Here is a 25,584-nt window from a genome sequence, read left to right on the forward strand (position 1 = left end):
CGGCTAGATATTTTAGAGGATTTTCAGCAATTTAGATAAGAAATATGAGATTTTTTAATTTTTTAATTTTTAATTTTTAATTTTTATAGAGCTCTTTTCCGGACAAGTAAAGCCTCATAAATTGCTAACATGAATTAATTTGTTATTTTGTATTATGTAAAATTTATATTATTTATATTTAAATAATTAAATTTTATCATCTTAAAAGTGTGATTAATTACAATAAATAATAAATAATGAGATTAAATACTAAATTGATAAAAGTGATAAGTATCATATGAATTATAAGGGATCCCGTCCTACCAACATAAAAGCACATTGTGTATTGGATAGCTAAACACAGACATATATATTATGTGTAGAGTGTTTTAATATATCTTTTGTTTTCCATTATCTTTCACTGTCACATACATACGTTTAATTTTTTTTTTTTTTGATCGATTCCTCATTTTTAGGTAATGATTTGCTTTGATATATATATTTAACATTGAAATCGAAAAAAAATACGAACACTGAAATCTATAAAGTCCCTGCTAAACAAAATGGGATTGTCAAATTAGTGATCTTCGGGCTGCTATCATGCTCGGCACTGTCAGCAATTTCTCTCAAACTAGTCCAAGATTTTTTTCTTCGTTTATTTGACGTGCTCGCAGCTTTTTCCACATCTGTTGGGGTAGAATTGCTTTCAGTTCCAGCTGGTTTCTTGGATATTGATCGGTTTCTCTTTCTCCTCTTTGCATCCAGCAAAATAGTGCCACTTCTCACCAATGGAGTTGCAGGACTATCTGTTGTAGGAATCTCCCCAGCAAAAGTTGGTGAAGCTATCTCATCTGTTTTACTGATATCATCTTTGCTTCTGGAGCTCTTCTCCAAGCTAGCACATTTCTTAAGCATCGGTTTTGCAGTTTCTGATTTTGAAGATGTTTTGGCCTTTGAGGGACATATCTCTTTCATATGTCCTTTCGGGGTCCCTCTCTTCAGATTCCAATGTGAACAGAAGTGGCATTTGTATACCATATTGTTCTGGGTGAAATTATTAGTTTTCTTCCTTTTACGCCTTGCCTTTGCCCTATTCTTTTCAATTCGAACAGTACAGTTGAAGCCAGGCTGAAGAATTGTTTCACATCTGTAAGAGATTAAACTCTTTAAGTCTATCAAGCTACATAAATGAAACCAAGAAATAATCCAAACAAATGTTGATGATATGTCTTGCCACTAGAACTAACTCATACTAAACATCTGTTGTTAGAGCAATCTGAAAGTGGTAATAAGAATCCTTTTACCAAATAAAATGTGTGGCCCTTGCTTTGATCTAAATATGAAATTGGCATAAAATTATCAATAAGTCCATAAGGCAGGAATTGCAACTCAAAATCTTACAGTTATTAAGGATATCTAGCAAGTAGCATTACAACTGACACATATAGTAACTGTTCCTATAACTCTGTTTAATGCATCATGTTTGATGATCAAATTGAGACAATATTTTACTTATATTTCATCATCCTGCAGCTCACATGGTATTATGATCGGATTCAAGTCTTTAATGCATGAAAAAGCAAACTGAATAATGCCACACATTGAATACCTGAGAAAGGAAAATCAATAAAGATTTCTTTAGTCAAATCATATGTGCTAACAAAACCATGAAGTGTGGTAACACACCAAGCATTCTAATAATTCTGCAGTAATCAGCAGGTATAAGGAGCAAAAAGCAAGCCTACATGAATCCACATTTGCTTCCCTATTTGATTCCCACCCAGCAAGATATGTCAATTTTCTCATAGTGTTCCTCCGTCCGATCTTCCAAAAGATTATACATATAACACCAACTTGAACCAACTAAACATGTCCCTTCCCCTATATAAATTCCCTTTACAATTCAGCCTCTCTAGGCATTTTAAAACAGGATAACTACTCTGACTTCTCTTTTTAGGGCCGATTCACAATTCAAACAAGCAACAAAGTCAAAAACACTGTCAACAAAACATTCCGTGTGTTCTCTTAGCATTTGCACTTCAGTAAGACTTTTATCTTCAGGCGAATCTGGAATGCAAGAAATATATATACAACTGTACGAAACCTAACCATCAAACAACCTCCGAAACTAGGCCAGACAGCTAGAAGCAATTACCAATCAACAAAAATAATCACATCAAATTCGATATACAGACAGACCTTTCGCATGAAAACAGAGAAGGGTCAGGTGGTACCCCCATGGCCTCCGTTACAGTAGCCAAACGGTGCCCAAAAGTGGCAGCCAAAGAAGGAATAGCAGCCTCCCCACTGGCCCAAGCCGCTAGCTTCTGCAAGTGCTCAACTTTTAGCATAGACTTGGAATTGTTGGACCCGCCTTTGGTTTGTTTTTTCCCGATGGATTCTTCTCTCAGTGAGATTGAATTCTGAAACCCAGGTATTGATGCTTTATTAATCCCTCCTCGCTTTCTCATTGTTTTGTTTTGTTTTTCTATTCTCAGGAATTTTGTCGAACACTTTGGCGCAACAGTTCTGATCACCTTCAAACAAATCAGCAACGCAAATATGAAAGTGAGTTTCGCCTGTTTGATCCTTTAGAATGAAATGGCGTAATAAATAGTAAAGCCCTAACCCTTGAAAACGATAAGAGCATTTCCAGCAGAGATTTCAAAAGTCTCATATTAGCTACTTAGCTAGTATGAGCCTTTTTCGAGCTCAAGCAGACTCTTCAAAATATAAGTTTCGCTAAAAATTCTCATATAGGACTGTAGCACCTTCTAGGATTTTTTTTTTCTCCTCTCATTCTCTCCCTCTCCCTCAACGAAGTATCATCTCATCCTCCTCAAACTCAAAACCTCCCAGAACCCCCAACACCCACAAGCCAGGCTACCCAAACAACAACAGGCCACCACCACTTCCAATACCACGGTCATCCACAGATTTTATCCACAAAATCAAACTTCAACAATTCTAACATAAATCGACCTTTAAGCTTAGAAACTACAGAAATCTAAAATCAAATTCTCACCTTGTTTGGAAACAGAGAAAACACCGGGACCCAACTGGCACAGGGCTCGCCGAATCAGGTGATTCACCGCCGACGATGGCCACCACCGCACCTCTATGCCTCAGTCTCTCTCTCGTTCTCTCAGTGCCGTCTCAGAATCTCTCACGCTCTCGTGGTGCAACGAAACGAAAACAAAAGGGTAGGAGGGGGACGAGGGAGACGGACGTGAAATAGGTTCCTTAGGCCCATTTCATTATTAAAGCGGGCACTAAAATGACCGAGTGGACTTTGGGCTTGGGTCACTGAGGGATTGGGTGGAGTTGGAGTTCCAACCCGAGTCCACCAATCGATTGGAATTGGGCCTGCGCTGACTTACAACCCGAGTCCACCAGAGGGTCGTTGACCGACCAACCGAGAGAGAAGAAGAAACACAAAGGAAAACACAAAGGGGCGAAGATCGAAAGGACACGCTTAAGATCTACGCAGCCAATACCGTGAAAGCACACGGATCGATGACATGGCATAAAATTTAAAATCCCGCCTAAACCCCCAAATTTCATTTCGTTCGCAATTGAATTTCAATTTAACCCCTAACTTAATATCTCCGCCTTTCGGCATCTCAAGCCCCCTCACAATCAATCCCACTTATCTCTCTCCTTCTCTCTCTCTCCGCGTTGAAACTCTAGCCCCAACCCTAACCCTAACCCTAGTTCGAGTTCACCAGACCTGTGAGTTCGTCGATTCCGATCGATTTTGGACGAATTTCCGCGTATTTCGAACGATTTTCACTGATCCGATCGTGTATTTTGCAGGTTCGCCATGAAAGGAGCGAAATCCAAGTCTGAGTCGAAGAGAGCTGATGCCAAGTAAGTTTTATTGTTCTCCTAAAAAATCTGTTCCTTGTTTTAGCCATCCGAGTAAAAACCCCGTTGATCATGGCCTCTCAGATCTTAGATCTAAAGTTAATGAAAAAACTCTCTTTCTCTGTCTTTGTCTCTGTTTGTATATCTTTGTATTGATATTTTTTTTGTGTGGTTTTGTATATGGTGGTAGGCTTTCTGTGAATAAGAAAGGCAGTGCTTCCACGAAAGCTGGAAAGGCACCAACTAAGAAGGGAAAGGCCACGAAGGACCCTAACAAGCCTAAAAGGCCCGCCAGTGCTTTCTTCGTTTTCATGTAGCTGTTCTTGTTACCCTTCAATCTCGTTTCTCAATTTGCTTTGTTTGTTTTAGTGGAAAATAAATGCTTCCCGAGAAAAAAAAAGTGACAAAAGTCTACGTAACACATCCACACACACTCAAATATGATTTTTATTTTTACCATCAAGGTAAAGTACATGTTAAACAAAGGTTTTTACCTCAAGTTGTAATCTATATATCTATCTTACTTATTTATTTATTTATTTATTTATTTTAATTTCTTAAATTTGATGATTACAGGGAAGAGTTCAGGAAGCAGTTCAATAAGGATCACCCTGACAATAAATCAGTCTCTGCTGTAAGTCCTATTCCTTTTTGGATATGGGTAGTTAAGTAAATTGTATAGTTCTCATGGGTTTGAAATACGTTATTGTTGATGGTAAAATTATCAGGTTGGTAAAGCTGCTGGAGCTAAATGGAAGTCAATGTCTGATGCTGTAAGTATTTCCCAATATGGAAGTTATTGATTATTGTGAACCCATAGGTGGTTTTGACCAAAAGAACACCATTACTTTCAGGAAAAGGCACCATTCGTAGCTAAGGCAGAGAAAAGGAAGGTTGACTATGAGAAGAACATGAAAGCCTATAACAAGAAGCAGGTAATTCCATTGCAGTTATTTATATTTGTTTATTCTGTAATGGATCTATGTATCCTTTGTACCCTGTGAATGATTTGTTTGCTTTGTTTTTTTGGTTGAGTCAGGCTGAAGGTGCAAATGCAGCCGAGGATGAAGTGGAGTCAGAGAAGTCGATGTCTGAGGTGAATGATGAGGATGAAGGAGATGAAGATGGCAGTGATGAGGTTTGTCTGAATTCTTTGGTCTGATTCTGTATAAGAAGTTTTGAATCTTTATTAATTGATTGTTTTTATTTCTCTTGTTTGCAGGAGGATGATGATGAGTAGCCAATGGCACAAAGTATAGGATAGTCATTTAGGCTGTCAAAAAATTTCTGATCATCCCATGCTACTGGTTTGATGATCTTATGTCTAAACTTTTGTTCCCTTTTCCAAGAAAATATATCCTTGCTCCCCTGTCAATTTATTTTGCCCTTCCAGCAATGGGTAGTTATAGATTGGAAGTTGCCCTCTCGTTGTACTTTTATTTGAACCTAATGATTTAGCAAATGTGTTTTATCTATTGTAGAGTGTCAGCAGCCTATCCCCTTGATCTAGCTTTTGATTATAATGCGCATTTATTTACGTGTTTTCTATAAGTTTTTGTTTGTTCTCCCCTCTCTCCCTCCCTCTTGATGTCTGAGCCTTTCCCCCCTTGGTATTTGTTACTGTGTTTTTTTAATGTTTTAGAGTTTGGACATATTTCTTCATTTTTTGTTGGAAAAAAGTATTATCCATTTGAAGGCTGCGTGATTTATTAGTACTGTCATGGCTTTGTTAGTCTCTATGCATGTTTGCTGAAGATGCAAAATGGTATCATGGGAGAAAATGCATGTGGATAACATCTTGCTCTGACTTTGATTAGTTGATGGGAACCATAGTCTGATTGTAATATAATCGGAAATGTGGCTTAGTAGTGTGTTAACATCTTGTATATTCTTTAATCTTTCTAGCCCTTGCATTTAGTTGTGATACTTCAATTTTTACTCATCTTGTTCTGTTTTCAATTTCCTTGCAGTGGTTTGGATTCATGTTAGATGGTTTTCATGTATTTTCGATTCTATTTCTTGTATGTTATTATGCAAATGTCATTGTGATCCATTTGAATGTCTACCAATGAGGGCTCTTAAGTGTACTGGAGTATTGTAATTGCAGCCTTTTTCCCAATGTATTGCTGTCTTTTTATTGCCTTATAGTTTCATTTCTGGATTTGATACATGTTTGCAAGAGAATCTACTTTTGGCTTCCATACCAACTTTCTTAGTGTTGACATAAATCTGGTCTGGACTTATACTGAGCTTGCTATGTTTTGTTTTGAATTGGTTATACTGCTTATATCTAGTGATTTTTTATTTTTTTTATAATCTTTCTGTTGTCAATCAGTTGGTTATACTTGCTTTATTCCGTGTAGTACAATTGCATGTTTTATTGTTTGAGGAATTTCTCTTCCGGTTACATGTTTCACTTGGCTTATACATTTGGAATTAGTGAAATGAGGGAGCTTCCCATTTTTATTTATGATGGAAGATAGGTGCACTATAAGGTGCTGCCCAATGCTTTTAAGTTGAATATCTTGGACGTATAGAATTTAATTTACTCTGTTCTGCAAGTCTTTTATTTACTGTAGCCTCTAATCTTTGATTTTTATTTATGTTCATTTGTGTTGGTGCATCCTCATCTTGTGGCTCTAGGATCTTCCTAGTTTCGTGGAACTGCTCTTGGAGTGAAATCTTTTTGCTGGGTTGATAATGTGAAATTTGGATTGTGTGGTCCCGCTAACTGTTGGTGCTGCTTACTTGGGCTGATCTTATCGACTTCAGATCTGTTTTTTACATTAGCCGCAAATCCTTTGTTTTGTTGATTTCTCTTTCGACTGATTGCTGATAGTGAGCCTTTACCAGAAGCTTGGTAGTGAACATGAAATATTCTCATTATCGCAAAAAATTTAGTCTTCATTATAGGAGCTCCGATTCTTATTACGTTGGCTAAAACTTTAAAAATGGCAATAAATAGTCCAAAAGGGAAAAATAAAGATAATATGGTAAGCTGCAGGCTCCTATTGGAGGCAATAATGCGAAGATTTGTTCAGAATAAAGGGTAAAATTCAGTTTGAATCGTGTTCAGATCAGCGTTCCATGTGTTGAGTGCCGGCGTTTTGCATGAGTAGGAGATTAGGAGATCAAGTGGATCTCCTTGGAGCTGCCTTGCTCCAGTGCTCGTTGAGCGTGCTTTCTTGTAATATCGTGCGTGCGATTCAATTGGAGTGCCCGTTTTCCTACATTAATTAGTATTCTTTGCTTGGAAATAACTAGTCCTTTGAGGAGGTCTGACAGTCTCGGGTAGGTTCCCTTGCTCCACCCTGAGGCAGCCTAAGAGCATTTCTCTTGCTTGTGACTCTTGCGGTTTTTTATCTTGATGGGCCTTTGCCGCTTTGGAGGCGGAAGGAGATGGTGTGGAGGATTGCTCTCGGGTGCAATGCTGAGGATGCCAATAAGCTATCTACTTTGTCAAATTAGTCTCTCTAACATGTTATTCTGGACCCATGTTCTGAGGATAGTTTGGGCACCGTTAATAAGAGTGATATCTAAAAACTTCGTTGCTCAACCACATTTGGTTTTCATTACGAGGAAGACGGTATGGCTGAATGGGGAGCTTTTTGTAACATAAAAGTCTTCTAGTTCAAATTCCGCGGATGATTCGTTAGTATATGTATAGAATTCCAACAAAATGTATACATTTTTTTTCCCTTCATCAGAAATTAATTTGAGAGAAGTTTCAGTTGCTAAAGGATTATTATGAGAATAAATTACTGCTGCACCGAAAAGTATATAAATGAAGTCTGATACAGAGCACGAGATAAATCGAATGATCACCGAATGTTTCTAACATGATATACATCAGCGCTCTCTTAACAACCACGAAAACACAACAGCAAGAACAAGAATAAGAACAGAAACACGGCAACAATTAGGCGAAGGGTATTTGATCGGCTATTAGCTCCTTGACTTGGGTTGTCTTCCAAGCTTTTAGCACAAGCCACACTATCTCCTAAAGCCAAGTAGATGGGTGAGTGACCAAATACGTGGCGCATAAAAATTTTTTTGTAAAGAGTAACTATTAAAAAGATACGGAGACTAATATCACAAAAGTAGAGCAATTGTAAGTAAAGGAAGTAATAGATTGTGGGTCCGAAGGGCCTTACTTTAGAAAGGTTCTCCGACATCCAAAAAAAAATAAAAGGAGGTAATAGGTTGTAACGTGCTTCACACTGGAGCTCTCTCTTGGTGATGATTTTTTCTCTTGTCCTTGTCGGCTTGAACATTGTTTGCAAATCCCTTGGGCATGTTTGTTAAAATTATTTTCTGAATGTTGCTCAAATTTAGTGACTTGTTTGGAGCATCAAGAGCTTTAGTATGCAAAGCACAATGAAGCCTTCACTAGGGCACTTGATTTCGGTGCTAATGTAGGAATCAACCAATAGCCTCAGGACAGAAAGGCTTGGCAACTGTGCTAAGATTGGCATGTGATATGTTTTCAGCTTTGAGACCGACAAAGAAAGAATGGTTAGTTTCGGAGGATCAGGATTCCTGAAATTCTTAAAGAAATTCTAGTTTTTGAAATTTCGATCTAGGTAATTTATTTTCATCCAAGAACTATTATGTTGCCACATGTCCCATTATTAATAAAATAATAAAATAATAATGATTATTAATATCATTAAAAATTTAAATATTATTTTATTAATAGTGAGACATGTGGCAGGATAATGACTCTTAGATGAAAATGAATGACCTAAATCTAAAATTTTAAAAACTAGAATTCTCCTAAGAATTTTAGGAGATTCGGATCCAGTTTCGGAGGGAATTCGTACCTCTCAGGCAGCTTCTGTAAGTTTCCAAGCAAATAAATGTAAGTGAAATTCTCAAGGCTTGACAAAGGCTTCAATTCGAGCTTTGAAGGTCAACCACTTCCACCCTTGAATCTTAATCGTAGAGATTGAAGACTTGCCAGTCTTGCAATCCACTCACTTAATTCTTGAGTGGAGTCCAAATAATATGCCAGACTCAGTTTTCTAAGATTGATTATTCCATTCAAAACATTCTTCACTGGACTTGTCTTGTCGACAAATAATCCCCATAACGTATGGAGCTGAGTAAGAGAACGGCCATGCTTTTGCACAGACATATCAAGGCGTATGTCATTCAGACAGAGATGCCGAAAGTGTTTCATGTTCCAAATATTTTTGGGTAGAGAGCTGATATTGATGTGCGTCACATCCAAGGTCTAGAGGTAGGATAGCTCTCTAACAGAGTCGGGAAGGGCATCTTAAACCCAAGTACCGTAAGTGATACATTTTCCCCAAATTCTCAGGCAGAGTTCAAGTTTGTAAACACACTCTAGATCAAGCACCCTAAGCAATCCAAAGCCTTGATGACGAATGACTTGATGGAGAAAGTTGCCAATTGCCTTTGCAGGCGTATCGTTTTTTTGAATGTTGAAGGACAAGTAAGAGCGCAGATGTTGAATGTACAATGATTTTTTACAGGGATAGTCTTTGATGTTAGCAACCCGCTTAGAAGATGCATCTGTTTCACGATCCGACGTGTTTCCATGGATGTGCATAAGGCCAATATCTTTTACAACCCACTTAGAAGATGCATCTGTTTCACGATCCGACGTGTTTCCATGGATGTGGAAAAGGCCAATATCTTTTACCTTTTTTCTTTTTTTTTTTAAAACGAGGTATTTGGTTTCACTTATAAGGCCGGAGAGTACTTCGGGCTACCACCAAAGTGGGTACCAACTAGAGGCCCAACCAAGAATCCACCAACTAATCCCCGGATCGGTGCAATATCTTTTACTTTTGACAAGATGATATCATGAAGCTCGCCACGCATACAGTATCTTTTGGCTCTCCCATCTTTTCTCCGTTTCGTTACTTGAATCATCTGTCTGTTTAAAAGTTCTTCCTGATATCCTTCCACCATATCCTCTGGAGCCCTTTCAGGTGAATGCTTTACAAATTACAAACCCTTCTGCTGCTCTGCAAGCCATAGACGCTGTAACCTTCTCACTGGAATTTCGTATCCTTTTGGAAAAAGCCCAAATTAAAGCAGAGAAACCATTAGGGTAGATCGTTGTAACTTAAGGCCAAGACTCGTGAGAACTGGACTTCATTTCCCTCAAGCTGCCAACTTGGGTGCTCAAGAACTTTCAACCATTCTTCATAGCTCGCACTTTTGGTCGACAGAAGACCTCCAAGCAACGCAATTGCCAAGGGTAAGTCCTTGCATCTATTTATAATTTTCCTTTTGAGCTTGAATATTTTCGAATCAAAGAACTGAACATTATCTGGTAAGCGCAGCTTTTCGAGGAACATATTCCATGTCTCCTCATATTCAAGCGGCTTGAGCTGATAAGGCAATCGCATTGGATCTGCAAACCTAGCTATGAATTGGTCGCAGGATTAATTTTAGGTTACACTAACCCTTTTCTTCTCTTCTCTTTCAGCCAGCCGCCTCTCCCTTTCTCCCTCTCGCTCGCTTCCTCCCTGCCCAGAAAATCCCCTCCGGCGACAGCCCAGAAGCCCGCTCTCCCTCCCTCGCACCTGTCTCTCTCACTCCGGCAACTCGAGAAGAAAATCGTTGGCTGGGCGTCGGCAAAGGATCTCAAAAATCTCCACCTCCGGGAAGGCTCTCTCTCTCCTCCACCGGCGGTACGTGGTCCTCTCTCCTCCACTGGTTGGTTCTTAAGTTAATTTTGTGGCTTTCTTTTGGTTAATTTTTCTGTTATTTGGCTTGGAAATTTGGTTAAGAATCTGTAAAGTTGATTTTTTTAACTTTTTTTTTCCTTCATAGATTGGCTGTCTGTTTGGCTTGGAAACTTGGAAATTCTTGTTATTTTGCTTTGATTTTAATGTTTGTGTCGTACTGGCAAGTTTTGAAGGTTGTACTTATCAAAAAAAAAAGTTTGAAGGTTGTACCCCCCTCTTTCTCTCTGCTGCTGCTTAACTCTTTAATTAAATTCTTGAGAAAAATATAAAAAAAAAAACAAATTAACAGCGGTTTGCAGTAGAGCCTCACAATGTATGATGATTGGATTCTAAATGAATATTTTCATGCTTGGCTTGACTCAATACAGGTGCTCTCATTGCTTAGTTTGTGGCTTAATTGTTACTTGTTCAAAAGAAAGGACAGACTATTTTAATTGTTGCTTCTGTTAAACTTGGTTTTGCTAGTTAATTTGAGGCCAATTATGGTTTTAGCGGGCCACTAGTGAATGATCCCTTCTCGGTTCACCTTTTACTAGAAACATTGTCTTTTGAATTTTATACAAAAAGGGTCTGAAAATACCCGTTCAAACTGGGAGAACGGCTTGCTTTGCTGTAGTTATGGCAAGAAAGTGACGTTATTTGGATGCATGCATGGTGCAGAAGATGATACTATTTTGGATATTAATCATATTGTAACATTAAAGACATATTTTGAAGTTTAAGTTGGATTTAAGTTTCCCTTTTCTTGGCAAGTCGGCATTGAGGCAGATTTAGGTCTTAAGTTGATGGTTATATGATTAATTGGTGTGTAAAGCATAATCCAATCATAACCTTAGGCTACGTTTGGTACATTGGAATATAGATTCCTTGGGAATAGGATGACTATTACTAGGAATACAAGAAGCTAGAATGAAATAACCATTCCTATTATTTCATATGACGACAACACACAAATGACCAAATTTTCTCACTAGAATTGAATCGAATTTCCAATACTCTAGCTCTAAAAATTATTTCCCAAAAAATTTGTTTTTGGACCAAAAAAAAACTTCATCCCATGGGTGGCCAGCCACCCTAACATATCCTGTTATTTTCTACCTTATCTTGAATATTATGACAGGATTAGTGTTGGAGTCATTATCGCCATTTAGTTAGTTCAGTTTCATTCTGACCAATTTTACTATCTTGCACTCAAAGGCAAAGGGCCTTCTTTTGTCGTATTCATATATTTTAATGGTGGCTTTGAGCAGCTCCTACTAAGAGTAAACATCTTTATCATGTCTAGATGGCTTTACAAGAAAAAATTAGATAAATTCAACAAAATTAATCGTGAGAATCATAATTTATGAATAAATAACAGTATACCCATAATCTCTGAACTTATATTTGAAGATCTTTTGGTGCAATTTAGAGATTTTACTCATTCTGTAATTTGAAATGTTTTGTGCTTATTTTCATATTTTTGAGATATATAGGGCTGTTTCATGCTATCCGTCCTGAACTAGTAGACTCAAGGCACAATCCCAGCCCTAGTATTTGGTTTTCTTGTAACAGATAGAAGGAACTCATTTTTTATATTATTGATAAAATCTTCTATTTTATGCAGAAATGAAGGAAGAAGAAGTGAATCGATGCCAGATTCAAGAGTGGTACCCAAAATTTAAATCTGTCTCCATTAGAACCCAAATTCACGAACTTCCTGAATCGTTTATTCAATACCTTCTTGACGATTCTGGTCCCTTCCTTTTACCAGTTTCTATTTATAATGATGATGCCCTACCCAATAGAATTCATAACCCTGAAGAGGAGGAAGATTATCAGGTATCAGAAGGATCTGGAGATGAGTCAGAACAATCTTCGCCACCCCCATCTTTCCCAGAACTTGAATTGAAAATTAAGGAATCAATTGAATCCCTTGGTGGTGTAGTCTTCCCTAAGTTGAATTGGAGTTCACCGAAAGATTCTGCTTGGATTAGCACTACTGGGAGCCTCCGATGCGCTACATTTAGCGAGATTGCACTCTTGCTACGGTCATCTGAATCGTTGATCCATGATTTATGTCATGCATATGATTCATGCAGTGACAAGTCCTCATCAAGACCACAGAATTTCTTCCTTGCGCTCCGCAAGTGGTACCCATCTCTTAGGCCAGAGATGGAATTTCGTTGTTTTGTACGGGGTCAAAACCTAGTTGGAATTTCCCAACGTGAGGTGACTACTTTTTATCCTATTCTTCTTGAGAAGAAAATTGATCTTGAGCGGTTGATTCAGCAATTTTACGAGGATGATGTGAGGCTGAAATTTGAATCGGAAAATTACACATTTGATGTTTATGTTACAAAGGATGAGCGGATTAAGGTGTTAGATTTCAACCCTTGGGGTGCATTTACATTGCCGCTGTTGTTTGATTGGGAGGAGTTAGAGCAGAACACTGGGGAAGAAGGCAATAATGTGGACTTCAGAATTGTGGAGAGCCAGTGTGCTGTTAGGCCTGGTTTGAAGACAGCAGTGCCGTATGATTACTTGGACACTAGCACTGGAAGTGGCTGGGATCAATTTCTGAGGAATGCTGATATGGAGTTGCAGCGGCAGACCAGGTCTTCTGAAGCAGGTGCTTGAGGTTTTGATTGTCTTGATTCATGAGACTAGTGTTGTAGTTTCACAGGTGATTTCATAAATACTCACTTTCATGGGCAGACAGACTATACTTGTAATCAGGATTCTTTGTTTTGTGTGTAGTAGCTCAAAATACAGGATTCTGCATCTGCAATCATAATAACATAATGATCATGAATCTGATTTTGGTGCAACTTCCATTCTTGTTTTTTCTATTATGGATTCATGGTTGTTGCTGAAACGGTGTTTTAGAATCTATTTAGCTGATCTGCTTACATTTGAATGAAATCACAAACTTAACACTCAATGCACACCATACACAAATGAACAAAGTTTAGCTCATCTGCTTGCAGAAAATGATCCGCTAATAGCATTTATGAGGCACATTCCCAGTGTAGCATTGGTGAGTTTTTAGCCATTGACATGTAACACCTAGCTAGAGCACGAATACTTTCATATAACATATGTGAGACACGTGGCTTTAAATCAAGGATTAGTATCAAAAGGCTTTGTTGTTTTTGTCTGTTATTACAATTGAAATATGCTTATATCAACAAGGGTCCAGCCGTCCAGTTCTGGTCCATTTAGGAAATTTTTATTTAGTATTTTGATAATTTGATTTGTTTATGGTTTCCTTTTAAGGGTTTCTTAGTTATTTTCACTCTAATAAGTAATGTTAAAAGTCCTCATTGTGTCCCAAAAATGATGTGGCTTTTAAGATGATTTGAAATGTACATGCCAATTAAAAATCAAGATGCTTACAACTATTAGAAAAGCTAATTTTAATCCAAAAAAAAAAAAAAAAAAAAATGTCCTCGGGAGCAAATGTCAAATTACTACAAAATAGCAGTCTAGAAGCTAAATTAGTTTATTTTGGATGAATACAAATCATTTCATCGGAGATAACAAAATCCAATTGACAAGGGGACAATGACCATCTTCGAAATTGTGTGTAGCGTTCTACTCCATGTCTGAATCTCATAATTATACATCATATATAATATTCGTAAAAGTTTTATACATATTTAACTACATTTTTCGTATCTTATTTCTTTTATATGATTATTTGATTTTTTTTTTTTTTTTTTTTAAAACTCCTACTGCTGCATCATAAAAATTCACCTTAAATAGAAAAATCAAACACAAATAGGAATACTAATCCGATTGGGATACTTATTCAAAAAACAAAAACGAATACTAATCCGTTTGTGAAAAGCCGTCCTCCTATCCCTTTATATACTTAACCTTTTTTTTTTCTTTTTTCATTTTTAATAATGAATAATTCTGTATACTCGCCGCTCTTTCTCTCAAAAATCAAACACCCTCCTACAACCTGCAGTCTTTCTCTCTAAAAGCCATGGGAAACTATTTTCCGGATGAAATCATAGCCGAAATTCTCATAAGACTAGCCGTGAAATCCCTTGTGAGATTCATTTGCGTCAACAAAGCATGGTGCTCCATCATCAGTAACCCAAACTTTGCTTCGGCTCACGTCGCCCACACAAACCGTTCCCATAACAATAACACCGATCAACCCACTCTCCTTCTAGCGGTTTCCTGTGAGGCTTTGGAGTATGCCAATCACCGCCGCAAATTTACAACTACCGTCATCACCCCTTGTCTTGGCAAACGAGTAATAGATGGACAAGACCAGTCAACCAAATCATTCGATCTACACGAACAGTTGAAATTCTCATACAAAAGCTTGAAGCATTTTGAGTTGGTCGGTTCCTGCAATGGCTTAGTATTAATAAAGCGTTACATCGACACCCTTCTTTTGTGGAACCCATTGCTGGGAAAATCTGTACCCCTTCCTAAACCCGATAATATTGGATACGAGGAGCATCAGATGCGTTCTACCGGTTGGGGTTTTGGGTTTGATTCACAGACGTACGATTACAAAGTGGTGAAAATTGTTTTCTTAGAAAACAATAGCGGTGAAAAACTTGATTCTGTGGTTCAGGTTTTCTCACTCGCTACGGGGGATTGGAAAAGCTTTAGAGTTGGTGCTCCTGCGTGCAGTTTAAGTTACCGTGGTCTGGCACCTACAATCGGCTGTGCGCCAATCCAAAGGTTAATTCACCGTCGTCCGCAACCTTTCATCAATGGAGCCATCCATTGGCTTGCTTCAGCCAGGAGCAGCAAACCTGCTAGTTATGGTTACCGACATTTGGTGTTGTCATTTGATATAAGTAATGAGATATTTCGTGAGATAATGCTTCCGGAAAAAATAGCTTATCTTTTCCCACCTCTCCTGTCTATCTCAGTATACGGAAAATCACTTGCGGTGTGTTGTTCCTCATCAGATTCTTTTCAACATTCTTTGTGGGTGATGAAAGAATATGGTGAAGTAGAGTCATGGACCCAAGTTTTAATAGGACCAAACATACCAAAACCATTGGGTTTTACCACGGGCGGCGAGGTAGTATGGAAAACAGGAAGTGGGATTGCTTTATATGATCCAAAGAAGCCAAAAATTATGAATCATAGCGTTGAGGGAAGGTATTGTTTTGCTGGTTCTTATATGGAGAGCCTTGTTTTACTCGATCCAACAAAACGAGAGAGCAAGAAGGGGAATAGAAGAGCAACGAAGCAAAAGATAGTGATTGACTACTTGGAAACTACCATAAAGAGAGTGATCAAGAAGAGGAAAGGCAGAATATGAACTCTGCTTAAGCATTAATTAATTAGTTTCTGTGTATACAATTTCTTTATTTCAGATTGTATTGATTCTCCGTTTCTTATGAATGCTTGCTATTTGCTACATTTTTTTTTTTTTATCAATATTGAGTGCTTAATTGGTATATATGGTGATGTTTCGTTACATATAGTGAAATGTGTACAATTTCTTTATTTTAGATAATTAATACTCATATTTTCACCATCTCCCTCCCCTCGGATGTTTTCTTTATTTTATATCTGAAACTCACACAGAGTTGTACGTATGTGTTATCAGTGTTCTTAATTATCAGATTTGTCATTTGTGTCTCACATGGGAAAAGTATAAAGAGAGTGAATGGTCACTACCACAAAAAAAAAAAAAAAAAAAAAAAACCCCTCTTCAAGGCATTCTGTAATGAAAACTTTCGTGACAAAATTTTTATTGTGTATTGGTATAATATTGAATATGATGTTTAATTTATTATCACTTAGCTCCCGTAACCAATTTTGTTTCTAAAAAGAAAACAAATTTACTCAAAATACATGATCCACGCCATATGCCAGGAAGTATAAAGTCGATCTTATCTTCCTAGCACACCTTCTTTCCCATCAGGGACGGATCGAGCCAAAGATTCTAATGGGGATGGGCCACAATAATTATATACGAAATTGATTTATAAAATCAAATTTTAAGCCGAAAAAGTAATACAACAATAATCTAATATCTAATATCTTATCTTATCTAACCTAATCTTATAGAGATATGCTAGAATATAATAAAAATTTTATATTTTACCCATAAAAGTTCATGTGGTAAGATGTCACATTATCTTCTTTTTGTTTTGTCTTTTTCTCTCCAAAAAAATATAATGTGACATCTTGCCATATGAATTTTTATGGGCAAAATATGAAATTTTCTTAATCTTTTATATATATATATATATATATATATAGAGGAGTCTGAACTTTTGACAAGTGATGTTACATATGTATGCCACATGTCTCTTTTCTCTTTTCAAAATAAATCACGTGCATAATCGTTTCCACAATTTCACCCCGTGCAAACTTTCAATTTCAAAACAACAAAATATCTTTTTAGATTTCCTATAAGTTTTCTGGTGTAATCTTCTGTTTGACTTCAAATTCTGCGGATAATTTTGGATGTGTGTCAATATCTGTTGTAATATTCTGTTTGAATTCAAAATCTTGGGATAAACATGGGATTATTTTATCTGTTTCTTTGTGTTTAAATTCTCAATATTCTTTCTTTAAAAGCTACAACTATCGTTTTTTTTTCTTCCACAAAATGAGTAAGCTAATTCGAATCGGGTATCAAAATTCTTTGTTTTTGTTCACAAAATTCATGCATTCTTAGTAATTCATATGCAGTTTTCTGTTTACTTTTCCAATTCCTTAATCACGTTGATTACCGTTAGCCAAAAAAAAGAAGAAGTTATTTTATATTCTGAAATTCCAATAATAAAATTGGTTGAATAACTTGAAATTGAAAAGATTTTGATTGTTTCTATTTGGTGGGGGCTTAGACATTTAAAAATTAATTCAAAATTCAATTTTTTTTTTTTTTTTTTTGTTGGGAATGTGACATCGTATTAGTGAAAATATTATGAAGTTTTATTTTGAAAAATTAAAAATGCATCTTTTCAGTTATGTTAAGATTTCGGAAGAGTTTTTCGTTGTGATGAATAACGATGTGCATCAATATCTTTGTAATCTTCTGTTTGAATTCAAAATCTGGGGATAATCTTTCAGTTATGCCTAGAATTCAAAATCTAGGGATAAACATGGAATTTTTTTTTTCTCAGTTTTTTTTTTGGATTTTACATATTATACTAGGAAGAGTTAACAAATCAAGAGTTGACGCGTGTGGGGGACATGCGCTGACTCGTGAGACCTGATATCCGCGCTCTGCCACCTCCCACCACCTAGGCTGGTCTTCTGGATCCATCACCGGCGCGTGGCCCTATGCGACTATGCCACTTCCACTTCTGGTGTTGCTGTTTTTTGGACTTGTAATTATTATTCTGCTTTTTATTATGTATTTTTATTATTTGTTGTTGTGTTGCTGTTTGATTAACCCGAATCGGTTGGGCTTCAGACTATGTGTCTGTGTTGGGAGTCTTTTTTCTACTTGTTTGATTTCCTTTTAGTTCATTAAGGTGTTAGTGGTCTGTCTGGATTGAGTTTTGAAAAATAATCCGAACCAGTTGGGCCTCAGACTCTTTGTTTGCGAAGGGACCCCTCTTCCCATGGTTCATTTTCTTAATCTTCACGGTTTCCTTGGAAACTTAAGTGTATAGGGATATTCTTACCTTTATCCATCAATGAGCGCTAGAGCTTTCATCGGCAGCATTCACTAGTGACTTTCACCTTTTTTATTTCCTTCCAATTCACTGAGTTGCTAGTAGTATGTCTGTTTTGGGGTTTTTGGCTTAGCCTTTTCTTTTCTTGCTTTCTGTTTTTTTATTTACGTTGTAATTTCTTTTGAATGAGGTTTTTTTTTTTTAAAAAAAAAAAAAAAAATTCAAGACAAATGGCATAAAAAACAAGTACCATTAATTTGAAGCATCAAACAAGAGCAAGATTCAAGCACAATAAAATGTCCTCTGAGTTTAAGTATAGTGGGATACCTTGTTAAGTAGCTGAACATTTGATGCTTCAGTTGCCATAATCTGCACACCAAGAAAGTATTGAATACACATCCATCTTCTTCACACCAGATACCCTGTGCCGGAGCACTCTTAATAGTTCTAGTGCAGAGTTCAGGATGAACAGATGAAGTTTCAGTCATGACAACTTGTACACTTGGTGTATCCACATCATGTTTCAATTTTTCTTTTAGAAGAGATGCTAGGTGAGCTTTTGATGAGGTAGTTAATGAGCACATTACAAATAGATGGTTCTCAGGAAGACCCAATGGGCTTTTGCAGAGTGAACAAGAAATCTGTGATCTTTTCTCCATAACAGGAATAGAAGGCACACATGAAGCAACATAGTCGTTCTCTGAGCGTGATGGAGAAACATTTGACTTGTTGGATTTCTGCTCTACACAATTAGACTCGAAACCAAATTCAATTATGCGAGTTGCATCTCTGTTGGCAATTGAGCTTCTCGTTAAACTAGTACAAGCAGGAGATTTAGCACGGGGGACATCAGATTGTTCATCTTGTGTAAAATTGTATACACAACGGATAAAATTGTATGAACTATGTTAACATGATCCAGCCAAAACAGGGAAGAAATTAAAACAGATCACGTAACACAATGCTCCCTTGACTTAAATATGTTCTGTTTGTTTTTTTCGCTTAGTTCCAATTACCACTTTCTGGTTCTTTTATTTAATTTATTCCCGTTTAAAGGGTAGCGGGAGACCTTTAACCTATACTGCAGAGACTAGTTTCCTGCTCCACTGCCCATATCTTATAAGCGGTGAAACTCAAAATTTTGATCCAGAAACTTCAGAAGGAAGCAGCTAACAAACCATTTTACCAGAAGACCAATGGGGGCAGTCCAATTATCTAGAACACACTAATAGTTAACAAAATGATGAACAATGGAATTCCAGAGTTACCTCAATTCTTTCTGAAAACTGCATTCAGGGTCAATATATTCTATACAGTTGTTAGTGTCCTCATCCATTCTCAGAGATGCCTGAACTTCTACTTCACCTTGATATTTCAGTAGGGAAAGGGAAGCATCATAATTGGACACAGAAATTACTTTTTGTCCATAATGATCAGACTTGTTCAGTTTCTGATTCTCCTTTCTTCTAAACCCTTGACTTTGTTCCATAGTGATCATACTTTCAGACTTTTCCTCATTAATGTCAAAATTCTTTAAAACATTTACTGTATTCTTCCCTATCCTTTCCCGCAAGCAAGTTAACCACTTCAAACATATAGCTCAAGCAACTTAACCATGAAAGGAAAAGAAAATGGAGAGTAATTAAGAACTTTTTGTTCGTTCTCCCTCCCTGTCTCCTGATGTCAGGTGCTTTTCCCCTTTGGTATTTGTTACTGTGTTTGTTAATGTTTTAGAGTTTGGACACATTTCTTCATTTGTTGGTGGAAAAAGTTTTATATATCCATTAGAAAACTGTGTGATTTATTAGTACTGTCATGGATTTGTTAGTCTCTATGCTTGTTTTGTTGAAGATGCAAAATGGTAACATTGGAGAAAATGCATAACATCTTGATATTTTAGATGTTGCTTCAATGCTTTTCCCCCCTAATGGTTTCCATGAATCAATTTTACAAGTTCTAATCTGTTAACTTTTTTGGTTATATGTTGACATTCTGGAAAGAACACGTGTTTAACTTTGATTAGTTGATATAATCGCAATTTTGGCTTAGTAGTGTGTTAACATCTTGTATATTCTTTTATCTTTCTAGCCTTTGCATTTACTTTTTTGTTGTTGTTGTTGCAAGGATTCGTTATAGAAATCCAACAAAAATGTCTAATTTTTTTTCCCCTCCCTTGTTATCAGAAACTAACCTGAGAGAAGTTTCAGTTGCTAAAGGGTTATTATGAGAATAAATTACTGCTGCACCGAAAAAATGATACAAATGAAGTCTGATAAAAGCACATGAGACAAATCGAACGATCACCGAATGTTTCTAACATGATATAGAGCAGCGCTCTCTTAACAACCACGAAGACACAGCAGCAGCGACAAGAACAAGTGTACGAACATAAACACAGCAAACATCAATAGCAACGACATAAAACAACAATTAGCAAAGGGTGTTTCATCGGGTGGCAGCTCCTTGACTCAAGTTGTCTTCCAAGCTTTTAGTACAAGCCACACTATCTCCTAAAAACAAGTAGATGGGAGGCCAAATCTGCAGTGCTGCCAGTGCATGAAAAACTTTTAAGTGACTAACTATTTAAAAGATACGGATATTAATATATCAAAGCAGAGCAATCGCTAGTAAAGGAGGCAATGGATTGAAACCTGCTTCACACCGGAGACTTTCTGGTGGTGATTATTTTTTTCTTGCGTTCGTCGGGTTGATTTTGAACATTGTCCGCAAATCTCTCCGGCATGTCCGTTAAAATTATTTCTTGAATGTTGCTTAGATTTAGCAACTCGTCTGGAAGCTCCTTTAGCTTGTGACAAGATCGGATTTCTAAATCTCGGAGGTTCTGCATTGTTCCTTCCTCCACCGTCCATTTTTCCAATTTCTCTAGCATCCAGAGCTTCAGTATGCGAAGCGCAATGAAGCCTTCACTAGGGCACTGCATTTCCTTGTCAATGGAGGAATTGGCCAGTAGCCTCAGGACAGAAAGACTTGGTAGCTGCGCTAGGATTGGCATGGGATCTTTTTCCAGCTTTGAGACCGACAAAGTAAGAACTGTTAGTCTCGGAGGGAATTCATACCTCTCAGGCAGCTTCTGTAAGTTTCCAAGCAAATACAGGTCGGTGAGATTCTCAAGGCTTGATAGAGACTTTAATTCGAGCTTTGAAGGTTGACCATTTCTGTCCTTGGATCTTAATCTCAGAGATTGAAGACTTGCCAGTCTTGCAATCCACTCATTTAATTCTTGGGCAGAGTCCAAATGATATGTGAGACCCAATTTTCTAAGATTGATTATCCCTTTCAAACCATTCTTCACTAGACTTGTCTTGTCCACAAATAATCCCCATAACGTTTGGAGCTGAGTAAGAGAATGGTGATGCTTTTGCACAGACATATCAAGGCGTATTTCATTCAGGTACAGATGCCGGAGGTGTTTCATCTTCCAAATAGATTTGGGTAGAGAGCTCATATAGGTGTGCTTCACATCCAAGGTCTCGAGGTAGGGCAGCTTACCAACAGAGTGGGGAAGAGTATCCAAGAAGGTCCATCTTAGACCCAAGTACCTTAAGTGATATAGTTTCCCAAGATTCTCGGGCAATTTGGGTTTGTACACACCCTCTAGATCAAGCACCCTCAGCAATCCAAAGCCCCTATGACGAATGACTTGATGGAGAAAGTTGCCAACTCCCTGTGCAGGCGTATCTCTTTTTTGAATGTTGAAGGACAAGTAAGAGCGCAGATGTTGAATGTTTAATGATTCTTTACAGGGATACTCTTTGATGTCAACATGCTCAGCAAACCGGCGAACAGCGAGCTTAGGGGAAGATGCATCTGTTTCACGATCCGACGTGTTTTCGTGGATGTGGAAAAGGCCGATATCTTTTACTTTTGACAAGATGATATCATGAAGCTCGCCACGCATACAGCATCTTTTGGCTCTCCCATCTTTTCTCCGTTTCGTTATTTGAATCATCTGTCGGTTTAAAAGTTCTTTCATATATCTTTCCACCATATCCTCTGGAGTCATTGCAGGTGACTGCTTTACAAACCCTTCTGCAAGCCATAAACGTTGTAACCTTCTCACTGGGATTTCGTATCCTTTTGGGAAAAGCCCAAAATAGAGCAGGCAAGGCCTCAAGTGAAAGGGTAGATAGTTGTAACTTAAGGCCAAGACTTGTGAGACGTGGACTTCATTTCCCTCAAGATGCCAACTTGGGTGCTCAAGAACTTTCAACCATTCTTCATAGCTCGCACTTTTGGTCGACAGAAAACCTCCAAGCACCACTATTGCCAGAGGCAAACCCTTGCATCTATTTATAATTTTTTCTTTGAGCTCCACTATTTCCACATTATCTGGTAAGCGCACCTTTTTCATGAACAAATTCCATGCGTCCTCATCTTTTAGCGGCTTGAGCTGATATGGCAGTAAATCTGCAATCCTAGCGACTTCTTCGTTGCTAGTAGTCAACAGCACCCTGCTACAATTAGTTTCTTTTGGCAAGACGTCACGCAGGTCCTTCAATACATCGAGTCTCCGCACATCGTCTAACGCCACCAGGTACCGTTTATTCTGCAAATTCTCACGGAGCTTCTTTACCAATTCTTCTGGGTTAGATTCCTTATCAACCGTTGACTTGTCAGTCTGCTCCAGAATGCTCCGCAAGACATCTGTAAGATTCTCAGAGGCAGAAACCCACGCGCGGCAGTCAAAATAACCTTTGATCTCACTACTGTTGTATATTTCTGTTGCAAGGGTAGTCTTGCCAGAGCCAACTGCGCCTACAATTGAGATGACGTCCAGGCGTCGATAGGAGGTGTAAGTTAGACTGGTGAGTAGCTTTCTTTTATGCTCTTTGAAGCCAATGACGTCTGATTCCTCAACCCTGAGGGAGTCACCATGGTTTGATTCCCGAATTCTCTGCGCCCTGCTATACCCAAGCTCTTCAATATTCTCGTTCTTCATCTCCCCCATCTCCTCCATCTTTTCCTTCATCTTATCGATTTCGAGCTTGACCTCCTTGATCTTTTTCTTCATCTCTCTCTCATTGCGTGGGCCTCCATCAGCCTTCAACTTCTTGGTGATGAACAAAAGGTGGCTCCTAGTGAAGCCTATTCTCCTTGTATGCATTCTCCAGAGGACGAATGTTTCAATGGCATCCTCCACCTTGTAAACAACATTAAGAAATTCTTCCATCCACTTCTTAACTTCATCATCACCTTCTTTTTTATCTTCATCATCTATTAAGAAGTTTTGCATCTGTCTCAGACTTATTCTGACCAGCTCTACCTCATCAGTCGCCTTGTGGAAGATGATTGATTCTTGTATGAGCAGGTCTGTGAGTTTCTGAATCACCACAGAGACAACTGCCTCTACATCCATTGATTCTTGTCTCTTGCCTCTCCTCTTTTCTTCTCCTATTTCTCCTTTGCCCCAACCAAACCAGTTATCAGAATCTTCACAGAGAGTATCAGAGCGAGCAGCTTCCTAAAAAATAACAAATAATAAAAAATAAATAAGTAAGTGTGAACACTGACTAATGCACATGCTATTATCCAACGTAGGTGGAAGAAAAATAATGGCAACTGTACACATCTACCAGTACCATATAGGGTTCTTCAATGTTTTTAGTGAGGCCAAATTAAATTTCTGGCAAGTATTAATAAGCAACAAACAACTAGCAAGTCTTTCTATATTTACTTTTTTCCTATTTCCCATTCTCGTTTCAAAGTTCACACTCTTGGGTCTATTTCTCACTCCATGCCAGAATTCTATTACCAAGAAATGCAGTTTAATTAGAGAGCAAAGAAGCTGAAACGAGGATGCTACTTAATTTCAAGTAAGTAACCTTCAATTAACTCATGTTATATACTTATATATAAAGTCTTCTTTGCCCAAGTGTTGTAATTGTGTTCTTCTTGCTTTCAGTTTTGAGCGGTTGGGTAACTACTTTAAGTTTGGTCTTTTGTGTTATCTTCATAGTTTTTTTTTTATTGGATATTCTGCTCGTCAAAGATTATTTTCATATTCCAATCACATGTTGCAGGTTCCTTTTGCGATGATTTCCAGATCTATTTCACATTGTACCAACAACGTTAGACATTTGTTAAATATTGTTGAAGTTCTCAATTAATGTCCATCTCATGAAAATTAAACAATTCTAACTTGACTACATGTGTGAATACAGCAATTGGATTGGCATTTCTCTTCGGATCTTTAATGCACCTTTCCAATAAGATCAAATATTTTATCAGATCTTCTTGGACTTCCCAATCAACTACTCCTTAAATAATCTGATAAAAGTTATAAATGCCGCTGAATTTCTACACCTCGATTAATGTGTGTATGCTATAATTAAAACTGAAAAATCGCAAGAATGGGTGTAGAAATATTATTCAAAACGTGCATTAAAGTCTAAAGATATGAGTGAGTGCTGGGTGAATGGGATACAGCCTTTTTTAAATATATTCTTACTTATCTCTCATTTTATTAAATATATTTTAACTAAACAGATTTTATATGTTGACTCTTAGTCTTACTTATTGAGTATTAAAATATTAACAAAATTAATAATTATATCAATTAATATTCTAATAAAAATAATTTTAACAGCAGAGCAATTTTTCTTTCGGGGTTGGCTTAATTTCTTTGTTTCTTACTTATATGTTATTTATTTATATCGATTGCCGGAAAGTCCACCCATTTGTTTGTTAAACTATCTAGAAAGGTCTACCAGAGTGGAATAGTGGATAGGATAAAGGGGGAACTGGGAAAGGTAAAGACTAACGAGAGCGTTCTCATTGACATACCTATGTATAGTTTGACCATTTCTATCTTTTCCGTGGATAGTCCCATACATTCAAAATCCCAGCATTTCACTTCATTAAAGGTACTCATGGGATAGCGCTATGATGCTTATTTCATACATTTCGATAGTTTGTTTTTCTTCATGTCAAGGGCTTTCTTTTTTGCATGCGGTGTTATTAATACTTTGATGAGAAGTGATTGAAGTGACATAATATGATAAGTTAATGCTCATTTTTTATATGGTTATACTCGTTCTGTACTCGCTTGCTAGGCTTCCAAAGTCCTAATTAGGCCTAACTTGCGAGCTAGACCTTATTAGATCTATCTTGAGCTTGTAGCCATTACTTGAGAGATTATTCTTGGGAGATTATTCTTCTATAGATAACTGGTTTCTTTATTTTTAGCGATGCCCTTTACTAATGGGGCTTTTCACCCTCTTCCATGTTAAGGTTGTAATCATAGTTGTACCGATGACTTTTCAAAATTGTAGAAATCTTTACAATTTTATTATCATACTTACGAAAAGGCATAACTTTTCAAGTTTAATTTAATTAATTAAAAAGTCACTACTCAAAAAGTAATAACAACTTTCACTAAGAAGGCATGATATATA

At 37.3% G+C, this 25,584-nt stretch overlaps 5 protein-coding genes and 1 pseudogene across 7 annotated transcripts; 3 read left to right on the forward strand and 3 right to left on the reverse strand.

Moving 5' to 3' along the window:
• Positions 1 to 500: 500 nt before the first annotated feature.
• On the reverse strand, positions 501 to 3,192 carry LOC132189863 (uncharacterized). Of its 2 annotated transcripts, none has more exons than XM_059604680.2 (3): positions 3,005 to 3,192; positions 2,179 to 2,508; positions 501 to 1,126 (listed from the first exon to the last, which is right to left on the reverse strand). In XM_059604680.2, exons 2-3 carry the CDS (start codon positions 2,448 to 2,450, stop codon positions 520 to 522), a joined length of 879 nt encoding a protein of 292 aa, XP_059460663.2. In that variant the 5' UTR covers positions 2,451 to 2,508; positions 3,005 to 3,192; the 3' UTR covers positions 501 to 519. The 2 variants fall into 2 exon arrangements, with proteins under 2 accessions (XP_059460663.2, XP_059460662.2); XM_059604679.2 differs by having other exon boundaries at positions 2,179 to 2,516.
• A 399-nt stretch (positions 3,193 to 3,591) lies between these two features.
• LOC132189786 (HMG1/2-like protein) lies at positions 3,592 to 5,321 on the forward strand. The gene is made up of 8 exons (XM_059604576.2): positions 3,592 to 3,711; positions 3,796 to 3,849; positions 4,037 to 4,159; positions 4,423 to 4,480; positions 4,575 to 4,619; positions 4,701 to 4,781; positions 4,886 to 4,984; positions 5,069 to 5,321. Exons 2-8 carry the CDS (start codon positions 3,803 to 3,805, stop codon positions 5,084 to 5,086), a joined length of 471 nt encoding a protein of 156 aa, XP_059460559.1. The 5' UTR covers positions 3,592 to 3,711; positions 3,796 to 3,802; the 3' UTR covers positions 5,087 to 5,321.
• Positions 5,322 to 8,061: 2,740 nt separating this feature from the next.
• Positions 8,062 to 10,262, reverse strand: LOC148583929 (toMV resistance protein Tm-2(2)-like; annotated as a pseudogene).
• Positions 9,995 to 13,442, forward strand: LOC132189127 (uncharacterized). Of its 2 annotated transcripts, none has more exons than XM_059603661.2 (3): positions 9,995 to 10,078; positions 10,310 to 10,539; positions 12,178 to 13,442. In XM_059603661.2, exon 3 carries the CDS (start codon positions 12,180 to 12,182, stop codon positions 13,188 to 13,190), a length of 1,011 nt encoding a protein of 336 aa, XP_059459644.2. In that variant the 5' UTR covers positions 9,995 to 10,078; positions 10,310 to 10,539; positions 12,178 to 12,179; the 3' UTR covers positions 13,191 to 13,442. The 2 variants fall into 2 exon arrangements, with proteins under 2 accessions (XP_059459644.2, XP_059459643.2); XM_059603660.2 differs by having other exon boundaries at positions 10,310 to 10,514.
• Positions 13,443 to 14,514: 1,072 nt separating this feature from the next.
• LOC132173420 (F-box/kelch-repeat protein At3g06240-like) lies at positions 14,515 to 15,852 on the forward strand. The gene has a single exon (XM_059584922.2). The coding sequence runs from the start codon at positions 14,545 to 14,547 to the stop codon at positions 15,850 to 15,852; it is 1,308 nt and encodes a 435-aa protein (XP_059440905.2). The 5' UTR covers positions 14,515 to 14,544.
• Positions 15,853 to 20,457: 4,605 nt separating this feature from the next.
• On the reverse strand, positions 20,458 to 23,589 carry LOC132176113 (putative disease resistance RPP13-like protein 3). Its single transcript, XM_059588240.2, has 2 exons — positions 20,821 to 23,589; positions 20,458 to 20,733 (listed from the first exon to the last, which is right to left on the reverse strand). The coding sequence occupies exon 1, from the start codon at positions 23,544 to 23,546 to the stop codon at positions 20,826 to 20,828; it is 2,721 nt and encodes a 906-aa protein (XP_059444223.2). The 5' UTR covers positions 23,547 to 23,589; the 3' UTR covers positions 20,458 to 20,733; positions 20,821 to 20,825.
• Positions 23,590 to 25,584: the final 1,995 nt, after the last annotated feature.

The sequence above is a fragment of the Corylus avellana genome, chromosome 9, assembly GCF_965113065.1.
Source record: "Corylus avellana chromosome 9, dhCorAvel1.hap1.2, whole genome shotgun sequence".
Lineage (NCBI taxonomy): Eukaryota > Viridiplantae > Streptophyta > Magnoliopsida > Fagales > Betulaceae > Corylus > Corylus avellana.